This window comes from Caloenas nicobarica, chromosome 14, assembly GCF_036013445.1.
Source record: "Caloenas nicobarica isolate bCalNic1 chromosome 14, bCalNic1.hap1, whole genome shotgun sequence".
Taxonomy (NCBI): Eukaryota; Metazoa; Chordata; class Aves; order Columbiformes; family Columbidae; genus Caloenas; species Caloenas nicobarica.
Window position 1 is genome coordinate 8,073,705 of NC_088258.1, and position 24,531 is coordinate 8,098,235.

At 41.6% G+C, this 24,531-nt stretch overlaps 1 protein-coding gene across 1 annotated transcript in view; it reads right to left on the reverse strand.

Annotated features, from left to right (window-relative positions):
• The window catches only part of MOSMO (modulator of smoothened), a 32,456-nt gene extending 15,596 nt beyond the window's left edge, over nt 1-16,860 (reverse strand). Inside the window, exon 1 of the mRNA XM_065644834.1 lies at nt 16,616-16,860. Within this exon, the coding sequence (XP_065500906.1) occupies nt 16,616-16,721 (106 nt within the window). The 5' untranslated portion in view covers nt 16,722-16,860. The remainder of the gene's footprint in view (nt 1-16,615) is intronic.
• Between the last annotated feature and the right edge of the window lie 7,671 nt (nt 16,861-24,531).

Below are 24,531 nucleotides of genomic sequence, written 5' to 3' on the forward strand. Positions count from 1 at the left end.
AGTAGTGACAGGCTGACTATAAGCAGGACTCCAGTTTATACCAGTGAAAGATTTCATGATCATATTCCTACACTACCCCACTCAACTCCTTCAACTCCTTCAGACCACCAGAAATGCTCATTTTCTGACACTGCACGTTTTCACTAGAATCACTAATAAAAAGACCCTAAAGAGTCTTTTTACACCAACATTTGGGACCATCACCTGTTTAACAATTAAGTTCCACAAACCACTGAGGGAAAGGGGGGCAAAGGCACCAAACCAGAGGAAAGCGAGCCCTCGTTTGTCCCCTTTGTGCAGGTGTGCAGCTGCCACAGAGCTGACCCACAAGTCCCACTCTGGTCCCACCGGTGCGGTGCCATCCCTCTCCCGTTTCCATGGTAACTACGGAGCTGCCAAGGAGGAGTCACACGCTACAGAGGCAAACAAAGATTGCTGCAGCCCTTTCACTCACTCACCTCTCCGTCAATTCTGAATTATTAAAAGTGGCACAGCAATACCATGGCTGGAAAGCAGTAGCATAATATAATAACAGCTATTCAGATGTTTGGTGTTCATCTATTATTTGATTGCCAGAACACATGAGATCAAGCGTGCCAGACGGACACAGGAGAGGTGCCGCTGCCGTGAAGAGCTCACCTTAGCATAAGCAGCAGCTACTATGGTAAAAGCACGATGCAGTGAACAAGGTGGAGCTCAAATGTTAGAAGGTCACATAGCTCAGCAGCTGTGCTGTCACATGAACACACAAAGCACAAATCCTCAGAACTGCTCCTGCTCATACAGCTTGGGGTACCTGCTCCTCCTCTATCCTCCCCTCCTGTCCCCACTTGAAAATGTCCTTACTCTTTCCCATCATTTTAGAGAAAATGCAATTCCTTGGGTTTAAATGCATCTGCAACCCTTCATATTCCTTGACAACAGCTTCCTCACTTATACCTTCCATACATCAACCACATCCTTAGCAAAATGCTTATTACTAACATTAAATAAATATTATGGGCCAATATGCCTAGTGAGGAGGTTAAAACATCCAACCACTCCCAGAGAGCCCGCCCGCCCTCCCTCCTTCGCTGTCCTGATGAGATGGCGTGGTTCTGCTAGAAACCCAAGTAGTGACTGCCAGACAATTTCTGCTCAAACAAGATACTTTTTTTTAGCATACTGTGGACTTGTTAAACCATCTTTGCTAAGTGAAGAGCACAGTTTACAGGGTTCCTAATGAGGTGTTGGTGACGTAAATCTTAGAGCGCCACCAATGTGGCAAGGACACTGATAAGTTTTATGTTTTGGTAATGAGCACGGTATACGGAGCTATGTTATTTTGGCATACTGAAACATTCATTGCTGGTGGTTAGGTAACAGTCACATGCCAGAGAACGGCATATGTAAAATAAGGGCAGCTCAGTTAAGCCATTCCTTGTAACTCTTATTGGGCCACAGACAAGGACAAGAGGAAATGAAGTTGTTCTTGGAAAGTTTCTATGTTCTATCCAATTAATAAACTTGAACAGATAAAGGTCTAGGTCCCTCTACAAGGAGGAACGGGCCGCAGCTGTCTAGTGCACAGCTGTAGCTTGCTACCCAGTCCAAGTGGAAACTTTAAAGGTCTACAGAGAACGCAATGATTTGGTCACGGCAGACTAATTCCCTGTACCAACGTTAAGGATAACCATCAAGTTGACTTCGGCCACCTTGCCTTTAACATGTCTGCTGCTCCTTGCCTGCAACCAAGCCTCTCTGACAGAAGACCGCTTTCAAAGTGAGCGAAGCATAGCCGAGGAATTCCTGAGAGGAACAAACAACAGAGCATGGTAAGAATAGTTCCAACGCAACTGTCCGTAACAGCAAACAAGGAGGAGGTATTTCCAAGAGGGAAATTTTTCAAAGTCATCCAAGGAATTTGGCAGTTTGAGTGGGATATTACCCAGTCTTACATATGGAATTTATTTTCCTGCAACGGGCACTTCAAGTGATGTTACCATACAAAGGGAGACGAGAGAATGACTTATTTAGCTTTATTTATATGTATTTTGTTTTGGGGGAAAATTCCAGTAATTCTATATCCCAAATATTAGTTCCTTGGAAACTGAGTACTCTCCCTTCTGCCCTTCCCCAAATCCAGGGAACTGACGCTGGTGCCCCTTCCCTACCACAGCCTGGGAGGTACTCCAGGGTGCATATAGTTAGTTCTACTTATTCCAGAGTAAAACTCCATCAAAATCAGGCCCTGTATCCTCTCTTACAAGATCAGTCACACTTGCAGTAACCAATGCAGAGGTTAGGGAAAAAGCTGTGCTTCTGCAGGATATGCACCATTTCTGTTATGAAGAAGAAGATACAGAACCTGCTGGTTTGCAAAGTACTTCAAAACCAGGGAGGGCAAAAGGATTAATAACGCTGAGGAAGACCTCTGGATTCTAAGAGGCATGGTCCAGGTTGTAATAGTTAAACAGAATCGCAGGGTCTCTGTACCTCCCACTGAATGACACCCACAGGCACAGCTCATAGAATTTTTTTGGTATCTACAACTGCTCAGAATTATAACTTTGTAAAAGGACACATAGTTAGTCCTCGCCTAAATTTTCAGCCATTGACCCATTAAAGCCATTTTAAAATGCTTACAGCCTCAAATAATGTGATATCAGAGCATTTTGTAAAATAGCACATACACATAATTAACTGCAGCTAAGTAACTATAAGCAAGTCAAACACGATTTCCTCAACTTCTTTGACAACAATACAATAACTGGATTATACTTAAATAACTATAAAGGGTATATTGAAGGATCAAAATATAAGACAGGATCAAGTGCCAGTTTCCAATCAAGCGTAAGAATACCATATCTGTTACTGTTACGTATTTTGTAAGGGATGGAGGTAGTTTGAATAGATGCTCTTTAGCACTTATGCTGCTGAAATAATTTTGAGGTTGCCATGCGAGTACAGTGTTCAGGATGTGGCATGACAGATTGATTCTTTCACTGTGGATGTTCCAGTATGTTGTTCAGTTAGTAGATTAAGAGGCAGCCGAGTTCAGACTTACTAAAGTAAGAAAAGCTTAAAAGAATAACAGAGTATTAACTGCAAAGGCACAGAGCATAGAGGAGTTCAAAACAAAGGGATTATGAATAATCTTTCCAGTCCTTTGTATGCCAAATCTTATGTTTTTGACATGCACTCTGATTTGTCTCCCAAGTCATCTACTAGGTATTGTAACTCCAGAAGAAAAGCTTTCGAGTTTCTCATTTTGAAGCAGACCAGATGCAAGATCAATTCATATGCCCACTGGATATTTATTGGTAGGAAACAAACACCTAGAAAGTATTTGTACAATGTTAAAAGATCAGTTTTAATAGAGTTAGAATTACTTGCAAAGTCCTTGCTATATCTAGAGTGCATCTTTTAAGAGCAATTCAAGTCCATATTGCAAGACAGAGCATGTTATTATATAAGCTACTATTTCTCTTCTACTCCATTTATCCCCTTGTCTGAAATAAGAATGTTCTCTCTTTTTCAAACTAGCTCCGAAATCCACCATCCCCCTTGCTCTAGAGATGCAAAAGGCATTTCCTTGTTTTAGGAAAGAAGCGACTTTCTTAAAAATGCTCATATTGGCAATAATAGGTGAGGTAACGTCCCCAACTTTAAACCCAGCTTATGCTACCTATGAGGAACCTACCAATTGAATTCTATTTAACAATCTAATGTCCAGAGAATTTAACTTATTAGGTACCATTTTTGGCACTCTTTAGAACTCCAAAGCTTACTGGGTTTTAAACAGAAGAATTCTCATTTTTAAAGTCTAAACTTAATGTTAACAGAGTTGCAGTATATTAGCAGAAAAGTCTGCCTTGCTGCTGAATACCATCTGGTGCCTGACTTGTCTCAAAAGTTTTCAATTCAGTGTTTGTATCATGCCTAATTCAAACCAAATTCCCCATTCCACAAAAACCACAGTCTTCTCCTCCCACTCCCCAAGAGAAAAAAAAATAAAAATCAGGGGCCATCTATTGGGAAAGATCCTTATGACTTACACGTATTAGAAAAGTTTATTACTACACATGACAATCATTATGATATATGAGTTGTAAGTGATGTTTAAATGCTGGCATTTGGACGAATTAAAAACAAGTTTATTTCTGAATTCTAACATACAAGTTTCAATGCTGTGCTGCTTGTGTATTGGGGTGTGTTGTTTTGGTGGTGGTTTTTTTGTTATTGTTGTGTGTGGTTTGGTTTTTTTCTCAGAAGAGATGGACCACCACACACCATCCTCAGGCAACAATGCAGGAACAACTCTCCTGAGGACATAACAAAGGCTCTGTGTGTTCTCACATACCAGAGCCAAGAAATCTGCCCACGCTGAAGGTATTTTTTCCTACTTCAGAAGACAACATTCATTAAATGTTGGTAAACAGGATCTCTAATAAGTTGCATCCTTCTGGTTGTTTCTTTCCTGACACTATATGCATTTTCACAATAGGATAGCGTTGTCAGTGACTACAATCTCTAGAATCTTCACAGTTTCTGAAGTGGCAAGGGCCTGGAAAAAAGAGAGAACTTAAAAAAAAAAAAAAAAAGCAAGCAAGCTTAATGTTTTATTTAGCTTAAAAACCAACCAAACAAAAAATCCACAGTTATTTCATTTTTCTCCCCAACCAAAACAGAGCTACTCAAATTTGATAGAATTCACTGCCTAAAAAAAGAAAGATCAAAGGCAGTGTCAATATTTAAAAGTGATTTTTCTAGTCAGCTACACCAGTTCTATGCCATATGTTCAGCTGAAAGCCAGAAGCTATGACACCTACAGCTGTTCTGCCATTTCACATCTGATGAGCCTGCATTCTTTTTAACAAAGTTATATTTGGCTTCAGCCAGAGCTGTAAAATGATACCTCTCCATCCAACAGGCCACACGACCCTACACCAACCTGCTCAGAAATGGTCTGCAAACCACTTCCCAACCGTGCGGTTGATGTGCAGGCTCGCGCGCGCCGGGCAGCACCTGCGGCAGCCGGTGACAGGAGGTGGCCGGGTTGGCCACGGTGGCACCAGAGTTTGCCACGTGGTACAAACACAACCCAACCAGCAAGAACACAAGTTCTGGATCTTCGCAGTTTTGTGGATCACCCTCCTCATAGGTGTCTTAAAAGGCAGCCTGTTCACAGGCTGGCAATAACTAACCCTCAGAGCTCTCCATTCTTAACTCCTGCATATCTAAAATCATCATTTCACCAAGTCGGTAGACTTTCAAATTTAATAGATGTTCAAGCAGAGCATGACAGGTATACCAAAACCCCGAAATCACATCAAGTGAAGCACCCTATGGTTCTCTCCCTTCATTCATGAAGACGAAATATCTGTCAACCTTCCTGGTTACTGCCTAAAGCAATTTCTCCAGCCTAGTGACAAAGGCATACAAGGGTAGGTAGAAAATTCAGGTTCTGGCCCTGCCCTCAATATTGCTTGTGCATTTTATCAAATGAAATTCAGGAGGAATAAGAATCATACTGTTGTGCTGTGTGCTGATCTCAGCTTGCATCAGACATGCTCAAAGGACACCCACTGATCTGGCTCTTCCACAGCCTCATGAATCACCCAGCGGTATAAGTTGAAAAGAGATGTGTTGAAACACCTTTGGGCATTTATATGGTTAGAAACATATTTGCAAATTTTAGGTGTATGTTCTGCAAACACTCAGCCTAAATACACTTTATGTGCTCGAATGCTTTCTTACAGCTGAGCCTTTCTCCTGATCCACTGCTGAGAGCACATTTTAGGCCCAGACTACCAGAAAGTACAACAGACCCAGCTAAACAAAGAACAAAATATTCAGAGCAAATAAAATGTACTAGCGACTTACTGGCAATTTCTGTAAATCATATAACTGATGGCAGGATTGTATTTACAGCAACGAGGACAAGAGAAGGCGAGTTTGCAGGTAGTGGTACCTTTTATTAGAACAACTACAATTATTGGAAAGATGAAGCACATTTCTGGTCTTGCAATCCCTTCCTTGGACACACACGTTTCCCACACTCTACTATCTCTGTCTACTAGACTTGCTTTATTTCATAAGGCACCTCTATCAATTGAAGAATGGCACCGAAATGTCCCAAGATGTGTTTCATTGCAACTAGAGTAACATTTCAAGTAGAATAAAACCTAGCCTTAGTTTTTATTGCTAAAGGCGCTTTTTAAGTGTTGCCAAATCTGTGTATGACATGCTTGTAACAACTGGCAATACAGGTTAAACTGCACTTTAAACAGGGATTAGGTACCGGGCCAACAAAGAATTTATTCTCTACATGTAACACTTCATGTGCTGAAAGACAGACTGTAACTACATACAATCTGTCCTCAAGAACAGCCAGCAAAGTTTCCTGGCTGATTAACATCTTAAGCCCCTCCCAAGTATAAAAGGTAGCTTTAACTTTTCAGGCAAATTGGAGGGAAAAAAACCACCAACACAAAAACCAACAAACAACAACAACACCCCACCCCCCCCAACAACACACACAAAAAACCCCCAAACAACCCCCAAACCCCCATAAACAAAAAAAACCCAAAAAAACAAAACCCCACAAACAAAACCAAACACACAAAACCCCACATCACCTCCTTCTGCAGTAATAATTCTCAAATTTAGGCATTTACTTGTTGTTCCCATCACGACAAAAACATTAAATCCAAAAAAGAATAGGAAGGTAGCGACCACATTCATGATTTATCTTGAAGTTATATTTTCTTATCCCTTTTGCTAGGGCAAGTTCTTGTTTCAGAAGCCTGCACAATTTAAGCCTGAATTATTTAGGCAATTAACAGGTGCTGTCTGTGCGGTGATAACACTTTGTCCCTTATCACAAATCAGCATCTACAAAAATAGCCTGTAAGAGTCTAGAGACTTTTTTTTTTTGCTAGAATAGGAGAAGACAGACCACTCCTGAACAGTTAAATTTGCACTTTACTGAAATAAAATACGACTTTATCTTAACAGCAGAGCTGAACAAGTGGGACTATTCTTAAAAAGGAATCAGATGTTGTATAGTGTTCCAAAGAGCATATCTGTTAACATATGTTTATACAGTTGTTATACTGACATTCTGAAACAGAATTCTCTCTAATTTTAGATTTGATATAAAAAGGCAAGAAATGCTCTGTCTTTATCACCAACTTCATCTTACTGAACATATACTTACAAAGAGCATTTACTTCAGATTACACTGGGCATAAATCGACAGACTTCTGTTTGTAAAACAGCAACTACTACTTCTAGCCTTTACTCTCTTTATTTCACCATTTTTATGTTTACATTTTAGAGTGCTTCTTGTAATTGCCGAGTGACCCAATAATGTTCCACTGAAAGAATTTATGAGACCACATTAGAAATTCTTGACCATTCAATCTTTTCAGGTTTCCTGTACGATCTCGTTGTGTAGCTTTTAAATTGAATTAAGTGTGGGTTTAGAAAAACAAAGTGAAACGGGCTGCTTCCCACATGAGTTTCTACCATGGAGAACTACATCATTAACATGTGAATTTAGGTGTATGATTAGTTTCAGAACAGAATTCAACCTAAGGGGAAAAAAAAAAAAATCTCTTTCTTCACCTTTGTGACTTCTCTTGCCCTGCAGCATGCAACACCTACAATGCTGCTCACAGCAGCAGGCACAGAAGGTGCAGAGCATTTTCTCCTCTGCAAGAAAGGAGATCAGCATCTTCCACTGTGGCAGTTCAGGAGCTGGCACTTCCCTTGACTGTGGCAATATCATTGGTCGCTGGCTGTGCTTAAGAAAAGATTCTCTCTTCATGCTGCAACTGATAATATCTCTATTTTGTACAGAGAAGAATGAACAGTAAAGCAAATTTTCAAGTCAAACAAGTCACCTCCCTTACAAAAGTCAACCTGCAGGAAACTTAAGGTTTACAACCACCTCTTATCAGTTTTCTTCACTTTGGTATAAAGACATTACAATTAGAGGTTGTGTATGTTTGACATATTAAGCTCATACCAGTGAAGTTCCAAATAAAGCCATTCGTCCTTACTTATTTGCCCTGCCTATCATGGAAGTCAGGATCCATCTCATTTCAGATGTATACCAAAATTTGATTGCAGAAAGCAAGCAGTTTCACTGAGACATGCTAATAACATTAGCATAAATGCCATCAATTTGAGAAGTGCAGAAAGAATCTAGAAACAAGGCAAGAACAACCTGGGCAATGACTGAAGAGCAAGAGAACGGGGAAGCCAGGAAGAAGAACTGCAACACTATAAACTGGAAAGCTGGCTCAGTGATGAGCACTACAAAAGTAAATTACTTGACTTTACTGCCTAGAACACTGTCATTTGATTATTAAATTCTTGGATGTACCAAGCTCAGAGACAGCTCAGCCCTGCTAATGCAGTGTCCAAAGAACTGCACAAAGAATTGCTCATGGTCACGTTCAAGGCCTAATGCGAACTGTCTTCAACTGGACAAATATTTAAACATCTATGTGGGTTATTATCATTACACCTTGAAAGACTGTCATCCTTAATAATCCCAAAGTGCTTTGTAATTTACGGCACAGAACTGCAGCTACCATGACGCTCTTGGGTGGCAGCCAACTGTTGATTATTGCACTTGGTTGTGTAGATAGGAAATGCTGGCTCCTGATACTGCCGTAAATCCCTGGGAGGCTTTTGATGCCTTCACAAGGGAGGATTTTAGTTCACCCCAAGGACCCAGACATAATAGACTGAGTATATGTTTCACTCTAAGAGAGGGACTAGTCTGTGGAATTCTGAACCTCTAACTCTTAGCTGCTGGTGTTCCATACTTGATCAGCTCATCCCACAGACAAACTGTCGCTATCACAGGATGTTTCCTAAGGCACCCAAGAGAGACCAAATTCTTGTAATCAACTCTATTTACAAAAATATAGAAAACATATACAAGATAATACATCAAGTAGGAAATCAAATATAACAGGAAGAAACCAAGAGTTTCACCCTGAGAGAGGATATAACCTATGACTCTTAATTCCATAGAGATTGCTATGGAATTAGGCCAATGTAAGCACTTTGCCAGGCAAATGCTCTAGCTTGTTTCCCCTCTCCTTAAAACAGACACGTACCCTGCACAGATCCTCTTCTTGGCCACATCTCCAGTTTTTCAGATCTGTGTATATCTCCATCAGTCAGAGGCTTGGGGAAGAAAAGTGAGATTGAGCAAAGCAGCTGGAGAACACATAAGGGGATTCCTGCAAAACTTTTTTCCTGCATATAGCCCTCAATAAAAAAAGACTCTGTCCATTAATAACTTTGTAGGCAATTGTAGACAATAACAGCTTATAATTATATCATAATAAATTGATTTTTAAATTTAAAATAGTATAAACTATGAATTTATAATAATTTAGAATTTTCCCAAATAACTTTGTACAAGAAGTTAAAACAGCCTCCCTATTGTACTTGTTCCACCATAATACAAACATCACTTTGCATTTGATTTTGAAATAGACAGCAGCATTTGACCTCTTCAAAGGCCAATATTCGTCCTCATCCATGCATCACTCTAGTTCTGAAATACACAGGTATCACCCATTGCTCAAAAACGATTCAAGAACTAAGACAACTCCTGCATGAGATTAAAATCCTACATACTGCAGCTGCCAAGAAAAGTTAGTTCTCTCTACTTTGTCTCAAGACCACCAAGAAAATTAGTGGGAAAAAGTTGAGCTGTTGTGACGTACCTATAAAAAAAGTAGGTCAGGCTTAAAAGTTTGACCTACTGATCTTCTTTGCTTTGGCAAAAGTACAAATGGAGTTTACATAATGCTGCTCACGTGTAAGTGCTGGCTGGAAACTGAACGATACAAGTGTTTTTAATAAACCTCAGTCATTAACAGGATTCCTTTTTTTAAAAAAAAAAATCAGACAGCTTTAAATCTTTGTTTTGTGGTACATACTATTGAATCCTTAAAGATTCAGATATTTAAGTCACTCTTGTGTTAATCTCAGTATCATAATGTCGTAACAAATGTAATACACAGACCTAAAATCAGCTCTAAGTTGACTTAAAAAAAAAAATCATCGCTATTAGCGAAATGCAGATAGTTCCTGAAGCCACAAAGCTGAAATCCCAACGAGGTACCCTTCCCACAGTTCGTACTATCTATAAAGCAGATTTACAGCTCCATACTTCTTGAGTAAAGCATAGGATAGACAGAAAACAAATCTCTATCTGCACATACTGAATATGACTTAGTTCTATAGTAATTGTGCATACTACTGAGAAGTAAAAACTTTGAAGAAAAAAGTTATTCCAAATACATGCAACTCAAGTATTTTAGCAAAACCACATAGTATCAGAAAAGACAAATGAAATACCTGTTATTCTTGGATTTTTTTCCTCTAAGAAAGTAAAACTGTGATAGGAAACAAAAGTTTTAAAAAAATCAAATGAAAGCTTTGCTGCTAATGCTAACAGAAGTTTCTGTGATAAAGATACCACCTTTATTTTACAGAGGAAGAAACTGATGTAGCACCATACTAACAATAATTTTCTGACATCCAAGGTAAGTCATGCCAGGTGCTAGATTTGAAAGGTAAATACAAGTTACCATCTCCCAGACCTGTACTCTCTAATGAGGTATTTTTTACCACACTAATTAGAGAATGAGGAATTCAACGGGATTTGGTGGAAGGCAAACTAATAGTTTAGTACCTTCACACACTAAAGAGAAAACAAAACGTTCACCTGAAAGGAGCAGTATGAATTTGTATTTGTTAAAAAGCAGATGTAAAACATCAGTTCCTCTATGGACAAAAACAATCGGCTCTCTCATCTCTGCTCTGGCAGGCTCGAATAACCAGGCTGACACAGCTCTCTTTCATGAAATTCTTCCTACATATAAAATAGTTCCATATGTTTAAATGCTGAGCAGTTGAGCAAGCACAAAATTAATTCATTACAACAATGCCTTATTATTAATTTTTCTTGTGCCTTAAGGCCTGGACAATTACAGAACCAGAGCACCATTCAAATGCTCTGCTTTGTAAGATTTTACATCCACTTGAAAGATATTTCCAGTCACGAAGTGGAAGTGTTAATTTTAAGGATGGCACTGACACTCGCGGTCCAGGCACACCTATTAACAGACTGCTCGCCTTACAGTATTCAGATTATATCGGGTTTGGATTCTTTGCTACTCCTTACTAGTTCTTATTTGGATTTTGCATTGTTGCTTTTAAGGCACTGGCAACCCCTCTAAAATGCACGTACTGTTAGCGCTGCCGGCCTCTTAATGCAGGTCCTAATCCCCTCACTGTCCAGATCAGCAACGTACAGAGCATCACCCTTCCCTCCTTGCTCGCATCTACCAAAAGGAAAGTGTTTTCCTAGAAATTATGTTCCAGGACCGAATTTTAACACTCTGACGTTCAGATGGCTTTGGAGATTGGTTTTCAGCAGTCACTTCTTTCTAGGGCATGGTGGTACATAATTCTTCATTCTCTGTATCATCACCCCATAGTTATTTTTCTGTATTCTCAGCATGCAATCCAAATAGGTTCATGAAAGGGCAAATAACTTCTCCTGTCACTGTCACTACATGATACAGTACAAAAAACATTAGGAAAAAGTAATTTTGTAGAACTGCTTTCTATCATGTCCCATCATTCTCTACTGAGAAGAACCGGGAGAAGCATGCTGTGTTTTGAGCATATTGCAAGGTCCTTAACAAATAATTGCCAGAACCCTTTTACAGATAGTTTTTGAAAAGCCAACTATCCATATATGAAAGAACCAAAACAAAATAGAATCTGCTTCAGTGGACAGCACAATGATTGCTCTACACCACGATTCGTCCACAGAGGAGCACTGTACATTAACAGTTTCTCAGCGCAGGCCCTAAAGGGCAGAAGTAAGTGTTAGTAAGCCATAATGATTTTTACATATTGCTACTTTTTGAGCAGAAAACTGCATTTAGAACAACAGCGCTAGCTGGAACTCAAGTTTACACCCTCTTCTAAGTTGTTGGTGCTTTATTTATTCTGTTCTTTCCTATCCTGTCTATTTTATTTAGAAATATGGGTTCGAGTACCTTCATGTGGTCTTGGGTTTATTCCATGTACAGTCGGTGCTCCAAGTAGAGAAAAATATCTTAGTGGCAATACGGTCTCAAGCTCAGCAGGAGCCGGGAATCACTGCTTGGTTGTATCACCTGTGATAGTTCATTAGGCTGACCCTGACAAAGCTACAGCTCCTGTTGGAACTGCGGAGGAAAATTCCTCAGGAGAAGCTATCACATGCAGAGAAATAACACTGAACAGCAGTAATTTGCCACATAGTATGAGACAACTTATTTCACAGGAGCAGGGAGATAACTGCATCGGGAGGAACGGCCTGCTGGCTATAGCTTGCTGTTCTGTAAGACCACAGATACCGCTCACTCTAGCATCATACTTCACAAACAAAAAAGCAACTGTGTACACAAACCCAAGAACTACACAGAATGCTTTGGAAGGTACATGGAAAGGCATCATTTACAAACAAAACAGACAATTTAAAATAAGTGGCGTGTTGCAGATACATAATCTACTGTGTTACTGCACAGCATGGTACAGAAGGCAGTTTAAATGAAAAGTGTAATTCCTAACATAAGTGACCTTGATGCTTATGTCACAGATGCAAGATGAAATTGGAAGCTCTGCTGAACACCAGTATCACCCAAGTCAGCACTGTTGTGCATACGCTGAGAGGCCTGGCCATAACATGATGCTGTGTGCCCCGCTGTGATGTATGCATCCGCACGAGGGGATGTGATAAATCCCTGCTTTGGAGGCTACCCAGAGTTCAGCAGCCTTAAATTCTGGCATCCATATTAACTCAATGACTGCTATAAAAAAGGTACACGTTGTTCTGTAAATTGGAATCAAATGAACAATCATGCTACATAGGAAGGGATGACTAAGTCACATAAACAAACTGATAGCTTAGCTTACTGAAGGAGGATTTTATTTGATTATATTCTCCTCTTGAATTATTTGACCTACCCTAAAAGCATTTCAAATTGTCAACCTCTCCACATGTACAGCTTTTAACGTGTCTAATTATAACTGTACATACTATTCATACCCTTTTCCCTACAAAAGGGTTGAGAGCTGAAGCTAGAGCAACTTACAACCCCCTCCTCCCCTTCTGAAGACAAAATATCAAAATCATTAAAGACCCTCCCACAAAACAAAAGGAACATACGGAGACAAAACTATCAGCTTTTAAAGTTCATCACAAAAGAAGCGTAGAGATACAGGAGCAAAATTCATTACTACTGAAATCAGCGGGAGCTTAGGCACTGGCTTGAATTAAAGCCAACTCTGTCCTTATTTCTCACATTAAATAGTAGTTTGATAAGAAGAGGATGTCAGTGCAAGAATACTGAGAAGCCACTGGTTTCCAGGTTGGAATTATCAGTGTTCTGTACTTGCACACCACAAATAACTAAACCTCAGTGAGAACTCTCTGAAAGAAAAGACCATTAAGTTTCATCTTTCCTTGATTATCTTCAAGATTTATGAAACACCTGAAACCAAGTTAATAGTTCTTACAAAACTGTGCAAAGAAAAAGCGCCTATGGAGACTTGGACCCACGTCCACAAAGGTGTAGTTCCTCTGGCTTGAAGACAGATAAGCATCTGAAACCTTCAATGACCTCATAATTACAATGCTGAAGAGGAATTTTTATAGCCAGCATTTTTTCAAATGACTGTAAAACTTATCTTTAAGAGTAAGATTTAGAAGACTAATCAGCCCTTCCTCTAAATCGATTTCCTCAGAACATAAGCTCCTTCAAAAAAAATATTAAAAACAATCTATATTTTTCAGAAAAGCATTAAAGCGAGTGATTTATTTTGCTATCCAATTGAGCAGAAAATCATCATTATCTCTAGAGTAAGATGTACGCATTGTGTAGCATTCAAATCAGAACAGATTTTTTTCTTCCTGAAACGTAAGCCCAGGTTCCCAACTTTGATGGCTGCAAACAGCTCTGAATGAGCCAATGCAGTTCTGCCTTCCCAGGTTTGCCAAGACCTCTGCTCTCTGCAGTTCTCAAACAGCTGCAGTATTGAGAAGACCAGGCTGTTCCTCACTGCCTTTCGGAACCCCAAGGACCTCAGCCGAGCAGGGAAACAGTATTACTCCCCTTTCTTCTTGGTGCTTGTGGCTTGTAGAAGCAGAACCTAGAATAACCCCACAGGAGATGAACCTAAGAGCACAGAGGTAAAGCAAAGAAATACTTTCTTCTGCCAGCTGAGGGCAGGATGCTTCTAAAAAACCTGCTTCTTAGTGGCACATATGGAAACTCGATGGCTTGAACGTGGTCCAAGTACGGTAGTCTGCTGAGAGTGCCGGAGTGTCGCTGGCAGCTGGAACAGGCTTTGCCACCAGGGCTGTGTCCTCCTGTACCAAACTTCTCCACAGCAGCCTCAGGGTAACGAACGGCCCTCGTAAAAGCATTTATCTCATAATTCAGTGCTACAGTGTTTGCTACAGGAAGTCCTTGATTCAATGGGCATCCTTGGGCAAAAGGCTCATTTTAGAAGGTCTAACTACTAGAAATATACATTTAGATTGCTTTTAACCAGAAGTCTTATAATAGAGTCCCTTGAATCCCATATCGATAACAATCTACAAAAAGAGTCATTAAGAAAGGATGACAGCTAGCTCTCCTCTATGATTTTATCAAGTCAACAATTGGTTTGGCTTCAAGATGTAGCAAAAAAAGGCTTAGGTCTGTCAAAACATTATTTGACTAGTCAAGTCCTTCAGAAAAATCAATACAGATTTCATGTTTGCCAGCCTAATTAAAACTGTTATCTGCACCTCTAAAAAGAAGTACAGTAGAGAAGAGGCAGATGACTCTTAAGTAACCATCACGTAACTAAGAATTAATGATTTCTAGGTATAGTATTTCGGGAAACAGTTTGTATTATAAAGAGATAGTAAACATTTTTCTTTACCAAAGAAAGTAATTACCTGTGCTTAGTTCCCAAAAGACCTTTCTTTCCATCAGCAATTTCTTCAGAACAGTTTTTTTTAAATCTCATTTCTATATAGGCAGACAGAATCCCACGCATTGCATAGGATCTGTTAACAAGAGGCAGGACTTAGGAAATACATACTTAAATATTTAAAATGGAGATTATTTTATTTGACTGTAAGTCCCTGAAGAAGGGTTCATTACTGTAGCACTGCTGCTAGATGGAACTGTAAGAGGAAAGAACCAACTATTTTCTGTAGCCATAGGCAGGAAGATCATCACAATTAGCTACAGGAGGAATGGTGAAGTCATCTAGGGAGTTCCTGAATGCTGCACGTTGGGAAGGAAAGTGACTTGTTCCTCTCCTTTGGACCATGTAGGAAAGGCCAGGTTCTAGACTAGGTACCTGGAAGCAATTCAAACAAATCATAAAGGTAGATTGGTCAGAGGGAATGCCCAGTCCCTAATAGCCAATATTTTTAATACTCTGCTTCAACAAATAAAGGAAACATGACTGCATTTGAACCAGTTCAGTCCTCTTACTTGCAACTGAATATTAGGTATAGAAGATGCAAGACAGATGAAGAAGACTTTTTAAACCCTCTGCAGGAATGTATGACAGAAGCCTTTATTCCAACACCCCTTCTCTCTATTCTATACCTGTGGTTTGCTTGGAAATAAGTTTCGGAAAAGGTGGTTAGGTTAGTTTCATCTGTTTGCAGTAAGGATGGCTTCTTTTCCTGACACGGAGGTTTGCGTTTCTCTGGGACATGAGATCAAAGAGCAGCCCTCCTCCTGTTATTTCTCCTTGCTCCACTCATCAGAACCTGCGAGTCCTCATCAACAGGCTGAAATAAATCTTTCATACAAACAACCACATTATTAGCAAAAAGACAGATGCACAAATCCTTGTTCTTTTAAAGAAGACAATGGCACATTCTAAAACAAAACCCACATGGGGTCTAGGACCAAAAGCTGCTAAAATTCATTGTGCAGGAAATATTCAGAAAAAAAAAAAAAGGAGAGCAAGATCTTCCCTGCAACAAAGGAAACGTCAGTAAAGTGGTACGAAACCCTTCCAACTCAGGACACCGTATGATTCTATGAAAGATTCAAGACCTGCTACAAACCAGGCGGGGAGGCTGATCTGAATTCCCTGTCCAAGGTGACGAGCCGCCCAGACACGGCGGGGATGCTGCCCTGGCCCTGCGGCTCCAGCGAGCGGGTCAGGGGCTCCCGCAGGCCCTGCGCTCACGGGGCTCCGCTCGGCGCGTCCCGCCCGCGCCCGGGGCAGCAGCGGGGACGCACCGCGGGGCACCGCGGCTCTGCCCGGGGAGGTGCCGCCCGCGCCGCACCGGCGGGCCGGTCCCGAGAGCTCCTCGCAGCCCCCGGCTCAGCCGCCCCGCCCGGCCGGCAGCCCCCCAGACGTTCCTCCCCTCACCGGCCCCGAGCCCCTCGGGTGCTTGACCAGCGGCCCCTCACGAGGAGCCTCCCCGGCCCCAGCGCCGCCTCGGGCCGCGCACCCCGCCCGCCCCCGGACCGCACCTGCCCGCCCTCCCCGGCGGGTCCCCGCCGCCGGCCCCGCTCACCCGCGGACTCGCCGGTGTTGATCCAGTCCGGGTTCGCCAGGCTGGCGATGGCGAAGATGTCGGCGGCCAGGAAGAGGCATCCTGAGATGATGGTCAGTTTGTCCATCTCCTTCGGCTCCGGCGGCTCCCGGCTCCGGCCTCGGCCCGGCTCCCGCAGCGGGCCCGGGCCGGGGGCGCCTCACAGCCGCGGCTCCATGGACCCCGCGCTCCCCTCGGCAGCGGCGCCAGGAACGGGCCCCCCCGGACGGAGCCGGAAGCGAACCCGGCGGGCGGGGGGGCGCTGGTGACTCCGGAAGAGAAACCCACTATCCCCGGCGTTCTCCCCCGGGAGGGGCGGGGCTTCCAGCGGGGGGCGGGGCCACCGCTGCAGTGGGGCGGGGAAACCCCTGAGGCCGCGGCGGCCTTTCTCTGGGGAGCGGAGCGCGGCGGGGCGGGGCTTGCCCGTGGTGGGCGGGGCGCAAGGCGGGGCTGGCCCTAAAGGGGCGGGCAGGGGCTGGGCGCGGGGGCGGGTTGTGCAGAGGGGCGGGGCGGAGCGCTGCCGGTGGGTGGGGCCTGGGGAGGGGGCGGGGCGTGTCGCCACGGCGCCTGGAGGGGGCGCTGTGGCGGCCGGTGCGCGCGGGGCTGCCGGCGCGCGGTGCCGCCTCAGGGCGGGTTCCCGGTGAGGGGCGGCCGGGCCCCGGGGCCTCGTCCGCTCCTCGTCCGCTCTCCGGTTCGCCATGGGGGGGCCCCCGGGGTCTGCGCCTTCCCTGCCCTCAGGCATCACCGGGAGGACTGATTCATGGAGGGCGCTGCAGAAGCACTGCGTTGCGTTGCTGTCTGTGCTGTGCGTTTGGGAGAAAACCTAATTAATACTGACTAGAAAACTCACCCAAGCACAGTGATTTTTGATGACATGCTTTTCCATGGATTCGGCTACACTGAAGCGCAGCGGAATCTTTGTAGCCAATGAGTGAGCAATGCACCAATTGTGGGAAATCAGCCCAGTTTGGGCCACAGTAACTCTGTGCCTGCAATATTGTCACTCTACCATGGGGATGCTGAAGGAAACTAGTCTAGCAGCCCCCATGGCTATAGGTACTTGGAAAATATCTAAGTGCTCACATAGTTTCTCCTTCTAATGGCAAACACCCACCTGTTTTTTCCAGAGCTGGTCTGTACAGAACACCTTGGAAAGCCAAGCAGGCGATCGTGCTGTTTATGTAAGTCTTTTATGTAGATGGGTGACTATACAAACAAAATGGAGTTATTAGTAAAATAATCTTAAAGTGTTCAGTAGCAATCAGCAAGGTTATTATTTGGAGGACGAGAGCTGTACTTCAGTTCTATTGAAATCGCCTGTTCTTGACAGATTTTCTAAAGAGTGGAGAAAAGAGTAAGACTTTTGATGAAATGCAGCTGAAATCATTCCCTTTAAACAGGGTACAATTGATGTGTGGAAGAAATGGGACAATTGATTTTTTATTTAAAAGATTTAAAAATTATATTGCACTAACAATGGGAATCTGGCAGCCTCGAAAAGAAGTTATTTCCAAGAATCATCTGCAACTATCCTATAAACTAGCTTTAAGTGGTATTTAAGTAGCTTTTAATGCAAGCATTGTGTAAAAGTCTGCCTCAAAATGAGTTTGTCTCCAAATAACTCAGCTTTGTGGCAAAAAGAATGAAGGAAGGAGGGGCAGAGAGAGTACACAAAGGGAAGATCTGGTTTTCATTGGCTTTTGATAGGAAGGCAAATACGAAGTCAGAAATAGCGACAGAATCCAGTCTTCATATCCAGCAGGCTGTGTGGTCAGTTATTTAATCTTTCTGGGGTTTATTAGGAGATGAGTACATGGCTGAGGATGTCGGGGAGGGTTGGACACCACTGGCTGTAGGTTCCCCAGGAGGCTTTGGCACCTCAGACACAGCTGCAGCACTGATGGACGGGCAGCCAAAAGCGAGTGACTCCTCTGGACTGAAACTGCACTGTGCACAGACAAAGCCCCTGCCTAGCACCATATTGGCCTGTGCCCACATTACTGGTGCGGCACCCTGGCCAGACAGCAGGTCTGTGGTCTCCAGGCCAGGAGGGGACGGGCTGGTCCCTCGGCTGGGAGCGCGGAACCTGCCCCGGTGTTCTGAGCAGTTGCTGGGGGCCGAGGTCGCCTCCTCACCTGCTGGTGGACTCTTCCTCCACAGGTCATCATGGAGCAGTAGCACATTTCCGAGAGGCTCACCCAGGACACGCCTGCCCACGGGTTTTAGCTCCAGAGAAGAAGCTCTTCCTCTGGACTCGATGGAACGCACAAAGTCTTCACCAGTGGCTGGGCATGAAACTAAGAGTGAGTTTCCATCTCTCTCGGTTATTTCTTCCTCTGTTCATTTCCGTCTCCTCAGTGCTGCCCCAGCAGTACTCTTTCAGTCTTATATTTCAGTATCTCAAACTTTTCAAGTCTTTGTGCTACCAGTTTATCTTCTTCACAGAGCCTCCAGTATCCCAGATTTTCTATGTATCAAGAGGCATTCCTGCTCTTGAGGTTGAATGATTGAAATGGAATTGCAGGTGTTTGGCAAGAGGAAAGGGGAGATTCTTCAGCAGAAGAGGATTGGATGAGATCCTATGCTGCTGCCTGCAGAAAATGCAGAATTTAAGGGTGACCTTGGAGAAAATTGGGACAGTGTTAGAGGCACCGCAATGTAAATTCCGTTAAGTGTCTAAACTTTCCGTAGCACAGAACAAAGATAGAATTCTCCTTGGAGACTATACAGACTGATCAGCTACAGTAAAACAAACAAACAAGGGTCTCATCTAAAAGTACGAATCTTGGCATTCCTCTTAAATATTTTGTAGGCTTTGCATTAGTCACAGCTTTCACACTTTTAAATCTCTCATGTCCAGCAAGATAACTTCATGCAATAAGAAGCAGCTTAAAACTGGGATTCTGGCTTCTAATTAAAGTTAGCTAGGTTTGTTATTAGGCTTTTTGTTTGTTGTTTCACTGCTGATCATTTTCTGACCTACAACTGCTCATGAATGTTAGTTGAATTTGCTGAATAATTTTGGCTAGAAAATAATATAAAGCAGCCTTATTTCATTGTATCATCTGTTTACATTTATTTGCCTGGGAGTTAAGTACTCATTCTGGAAGCAGGAAACTAGGATTCAGATCTCCCCTCTGGCTGAAGAAGACTGAAACTTGAAAAGTGACCAAGAACACCATAGGAAATGTTTGAATCCCTTCTACTGATCCTGTTCCACTTTGCATAAATTCGTGAGACATCTGACCTCTAAGAATTATCAACACAGGAAAGTGTGTTCCAGAGTGTGTCTTCCTTTGCTTTTCTTCCCTGACCATGAAAATTAAGTATTTCATCCAAATGAAATGTAGTATTGTACTCAACAACAACAAAAAATCTGCATTTTTCATTGGGAAGGAAAAAAAATTCAAACCATTCCTGCTTTCTTCTCTGTTTTTCAGTTCAGCAGCCAAACTGACAAATTAAATGTTCACATTTCTATATTTTCAATCCTAATTCTTTTATATTCTGTGCTGTCATTTAGAGCCTGATACAAAGCTTTACTGAAGCCATTTGAAAGATGAACAAATTTCCATATTTTACAGAAGAAGGGTAAACTGGTGGGAATTTTCATTAAGTGATTTCGGACTGTTGGAGATGGACTTCTCAAGCAGTTAAAGTTATTGCTACCCTACTGTCAGAAGTTACATTTAGAGATTACATCTTAGAGCATTTAAAAAGTAATTTTTAACAGAATACAGTTTGGTTTAGGAGTCTCAAGCACTCATGTGACAGTCTTAACTTTTCTTGGCTCTTGATGAAGAGAGCAGGCTTGAGAGATGGAGGATTTGGTTTATTACCCTATTGTATTTCTTGGTGAAGACCCTGGGATAATGTCATTTATATTGTATTACTTGTATTATGCATTTTCATGGATAATGGATGCTCAAGAGTGTTTTGTTTCTGTAGGTGCTAAATATGGCAAGTGCAGTCCCCTCATCTCAGCAGTAGGGTGTGGAACCAGTCTACTGGAAATTTAGAAATTGGTCTCTTTTGTAACTACTGATTTTTAATAAGCATTCAATCCTTTCTCAAAGTCCTTAACAGCTGACAGCTCCTCTGTTCTGTTATTTTGTACTCTGTTCTCTACCTTCGCTGAATATATTGCCATTTGTAGTGAATACTCAAGTAACAGCAATATTGCTTTTTCTCTTTGCAAAATATGTGACTTCTTAAGAAATAAGTTTCTAAGTAAAAACTACTTTCAGTATATTTATTTGCAGAAAGCTAATTTATGGAGTACACTAACTTTTTATAAGTATTGCTATTATGGCATCTTGGCAGTAACTCAGCAGGCAGTGCCTACCTAGAGAAGCAATTAGGGACGAGGGACTTAACTGTTTGGACAATTAAGAATGGGTACAGCACCTGCTCAAATGTCTCCTTAAACATTTTATTGAAGAATGATATCACACCTTCAACTAGTAAAATTTTCCTCTCACTTTTCAAAGGGCAGTTGCCAGTGTTGGGAAACATCTCTCAGCACACATTGATTGCAGCAGTGAAGGTAAATATTAGGATGGGTGAACGAGGATTAGGACTCATAGTCATACAGAATGGGCCATATCTCCAGATAACAAGCCTTGTTGAGAAAACCTCTGCGGCTAACAACGGAAAGCTAAAACCAGGTAAAAAGTGCCAACAGTGATATTCAAATTCATAGCATTGAAAATATTCTTGTTCTGCATTTATGCTTTGAGCCTGTCTCTGATTTATTTACACTTACACAGATCAAAAGAAACGCGATTTAAAATTATAGAGAAAAGAAACTAGCACAAACTGCATAAAGCTCAGTGCCAGCATTCCACTCTGATGAAATACCTGTGATCTTAAAATAGCTGATATGGGTGACTGTTTCGTAATCAGATCAAAATTTAAGTCTATATATTGTCCTCCAGCAAAAACAGATTTCCTATTCATCAGCAAGTTTGTCCAAAAATAGTTTGATTATTACCTTTATATAGCAACTAAACTTGACTAATATCATTCTTTGCTGACTGCATTATTGTTCAAGTAGTTTCACTCTATATGTAACAGAAAACTTCCCAAAGCTTGAAATTAGTTTGCCTTATTATTTGCTCTTTATTTCCCTTTATTATACAGAATAGCTACAAAGTAGCAATGGACTAATCTCTGTGCTATAACAATCCACGCAGGTGTTCATTTGCCAAATGCTTTAGACCTGAAATGTGCCATATCGGTACTAACAGACTATTACTAGTTATTAAGCTTTCTTGTGGAACATCAGACCCCGATACTAAGCTTGTAATTGAAAGCTCTGTAAATTTGACTGCTTCATATGGGTCTCTAGGCCAATTGCATTAGGCTCAGGAACTACTGTTTGGGGATGACAGCGTGCTATGTTATTACCGAGTATTAAATTGTCTCTAACATAGAAATCTATGAAGCTAAGACTTGAGTGTAATGAAGTCATTTAGAAATTTACTGGCTGTACAGTGAAAATGCATATCTTTAAGTAGAACAATTTTCCCAGCATTGCCTTTTTAGTTTGGGCAGTCCTCACGCTTTTCAGAGAAAATTAGAATTCCAAGCACTAGGAAGAAATATCTACCTGTTTGATGAAGTAAAAAGCACTGAGTGGAGTTCTTAACCTCTTCTTAGAAAAGTCTTTGCACTTTTGACCCAAGTATAAAATTCAGTGAAAAACACCTGAGCATAATATAGAAATAGATTTGGATTTGAACTGAGTGCTTTTTTTTTTTTTTTTTGGTATTATCATCTTAGAGCTGATAGCTTTTATCTGTTCCCTAAAAAAAACCCCTATGGTATACAAAAACATATATATGATACTGATTTGGTTGTTGGTGTGTTGGGTTTTGTTGTTGTTGTTGGTTTTACATCCATAAGGTAAAAAATACAGAATATTAATCACTGAAACTAAGTAGTTCTGTTTGCAAAAACTTTAAAAAGGCACATTCCAAAAGCCTTCTCAATAAAGGCTACAGGAACAAGGAGTCAAATTATTTCTGACATGTGATGTGTTTGATTACTGCAGCAAGTATTGAACAGTTTAAAGGTGGTTGAGGACTGGTAACAAACATTGTCCCTTTGTAGCTGATCTTAGTTTTTGGAGTCAAAAGGAACAAGTTGAGCTTGCTTCATGGAGCACCTGGATCTAACTCAGCACATTCCACACACACAAAAAAGCAAACACCTGAATTTGTTCGTCTCATGTTTAGAGTGAACTTACAAAAACTTTGTATTTAAGATGAAAGCCATACAATTTTGCAGAAAAGATAGTATTTTGTAGAAGCTGCATCTCTTAATGATACCACAGGCAGCACACTTATTTTCGTGCTGGCACCGATGTACAAAGCATGAGGCTGGAGTAAAATATGATGCACAAATGCACTGCTTAGGAGTTTTTCTTGCAATGAATTAGGTTTTCTCTTTATGGACTTATTTTTCAGTTAAGTAAGCTAAGTATTATCTGTACAATTTCAAACTGGCATCTAAAAGAACAATTTCGTTATTGCTTGTAGCTTTAAAGAGCTGGTACCATTCTGCTGGCTTTGCTGATGAGAAGGTAGAAATTAACAGAGGTAGTGGGAGGCACTAATGCCTTAAAATCCTACAGTCGGGCTCACCAAACTGATATGTACGTATACATGCCCTGTTCCCCATGCCAGCAAGGAGAAACAGGACTGCTTAGTATGTGAGTTTCCTCAAAATACCTTCATAGTGCAAGAGGTCATCTCCGCATAAAACTTCAGTGGCCATTGTATGATATCAATCACCAAACTGATGGGTGAGCTGAAAAGCTGTGTGTTTCAGACTGTAGATGCTGGAGCCTAGGAGCAAAATTCTTTACATCTGCAGTTCAGAGACAGCTTTGACTCACCACAACAGTATTATCAGCAGAAAAAAACCCAGAATTCTGAAAGAATCTATTAAAAGCCAAGAGTGTCTTGCAGATATTTTACAGCATAAGTACATTTATATCTATGCATTTTGAAACATGTTATCTGAGTGATTTACCTTTCTGTTTGAGGCTGAGAACATACATAAAACTGTTGGTAAAATGTTTCCTGTTGCTTTTTTGTTATGTGCTGTCCTGGTACTTGTTTCCAAACTTCTTGTTGGCACCCCAGTAGAACCACTATCTTGTGATAAGCTAGAGTGGAGAGAAGGTGTAATGATGATAGAGTAGGAGTAGTAATTAGTGGAAAAAGTGAATGGAAAAATGGTAGTCAGTAGTTCAGATAAACAGTTTTAAAGCCTATAGATTTTTGCTACAGGCATTGTTAACCCAAAAGGGTTAAGAAGAAAACAGAGCAGATGGAGAGAAGCTCCTTGCTCTGCCTAATATGGCAGCAGCCAGCTGTACCGCCTGTTTAAATCCTCTGTGCTGTTCTGTTGCGGTTCAGTACATAATGTTTACTGATACTGTTCCTCTGTGCAACTGTTTCTGCCAGGCTGCTGATAGAGCTGTGGTCTGCTGCAGATTGACTCTGCTTGCCTTTTGCAGTCTCCAAAATCAGAGGTTTATCCAGTAGTTCTAACACTCCCCAACCCCTTGAAGCCCATCCTGTTATACCCCATGATATATATATAGGTGCTGGGGCTCTTTTGTTACTCTGTTTACTTTTGTTTACTCTGTTGTTCTTGGATTCAGTACTGCTTTTTGTAAAACTGCAGCTCAGTGCCTTCTGCTGGCAGCAGGTAATAAAAACATTATTTGCAGCCGTGTCCCTTAAAACAAGCAAACAAATCATCACCCCTGCTTTCTGCTGCAACTCTTCAGTTAGATCCTGCACCAGCTCAGAAGCATCTCCTGTTTCTTCCCTGGCCTAGCTTGACGTTTTCTTGCAATGTGCTCATATATTGGTTGTTCTCAG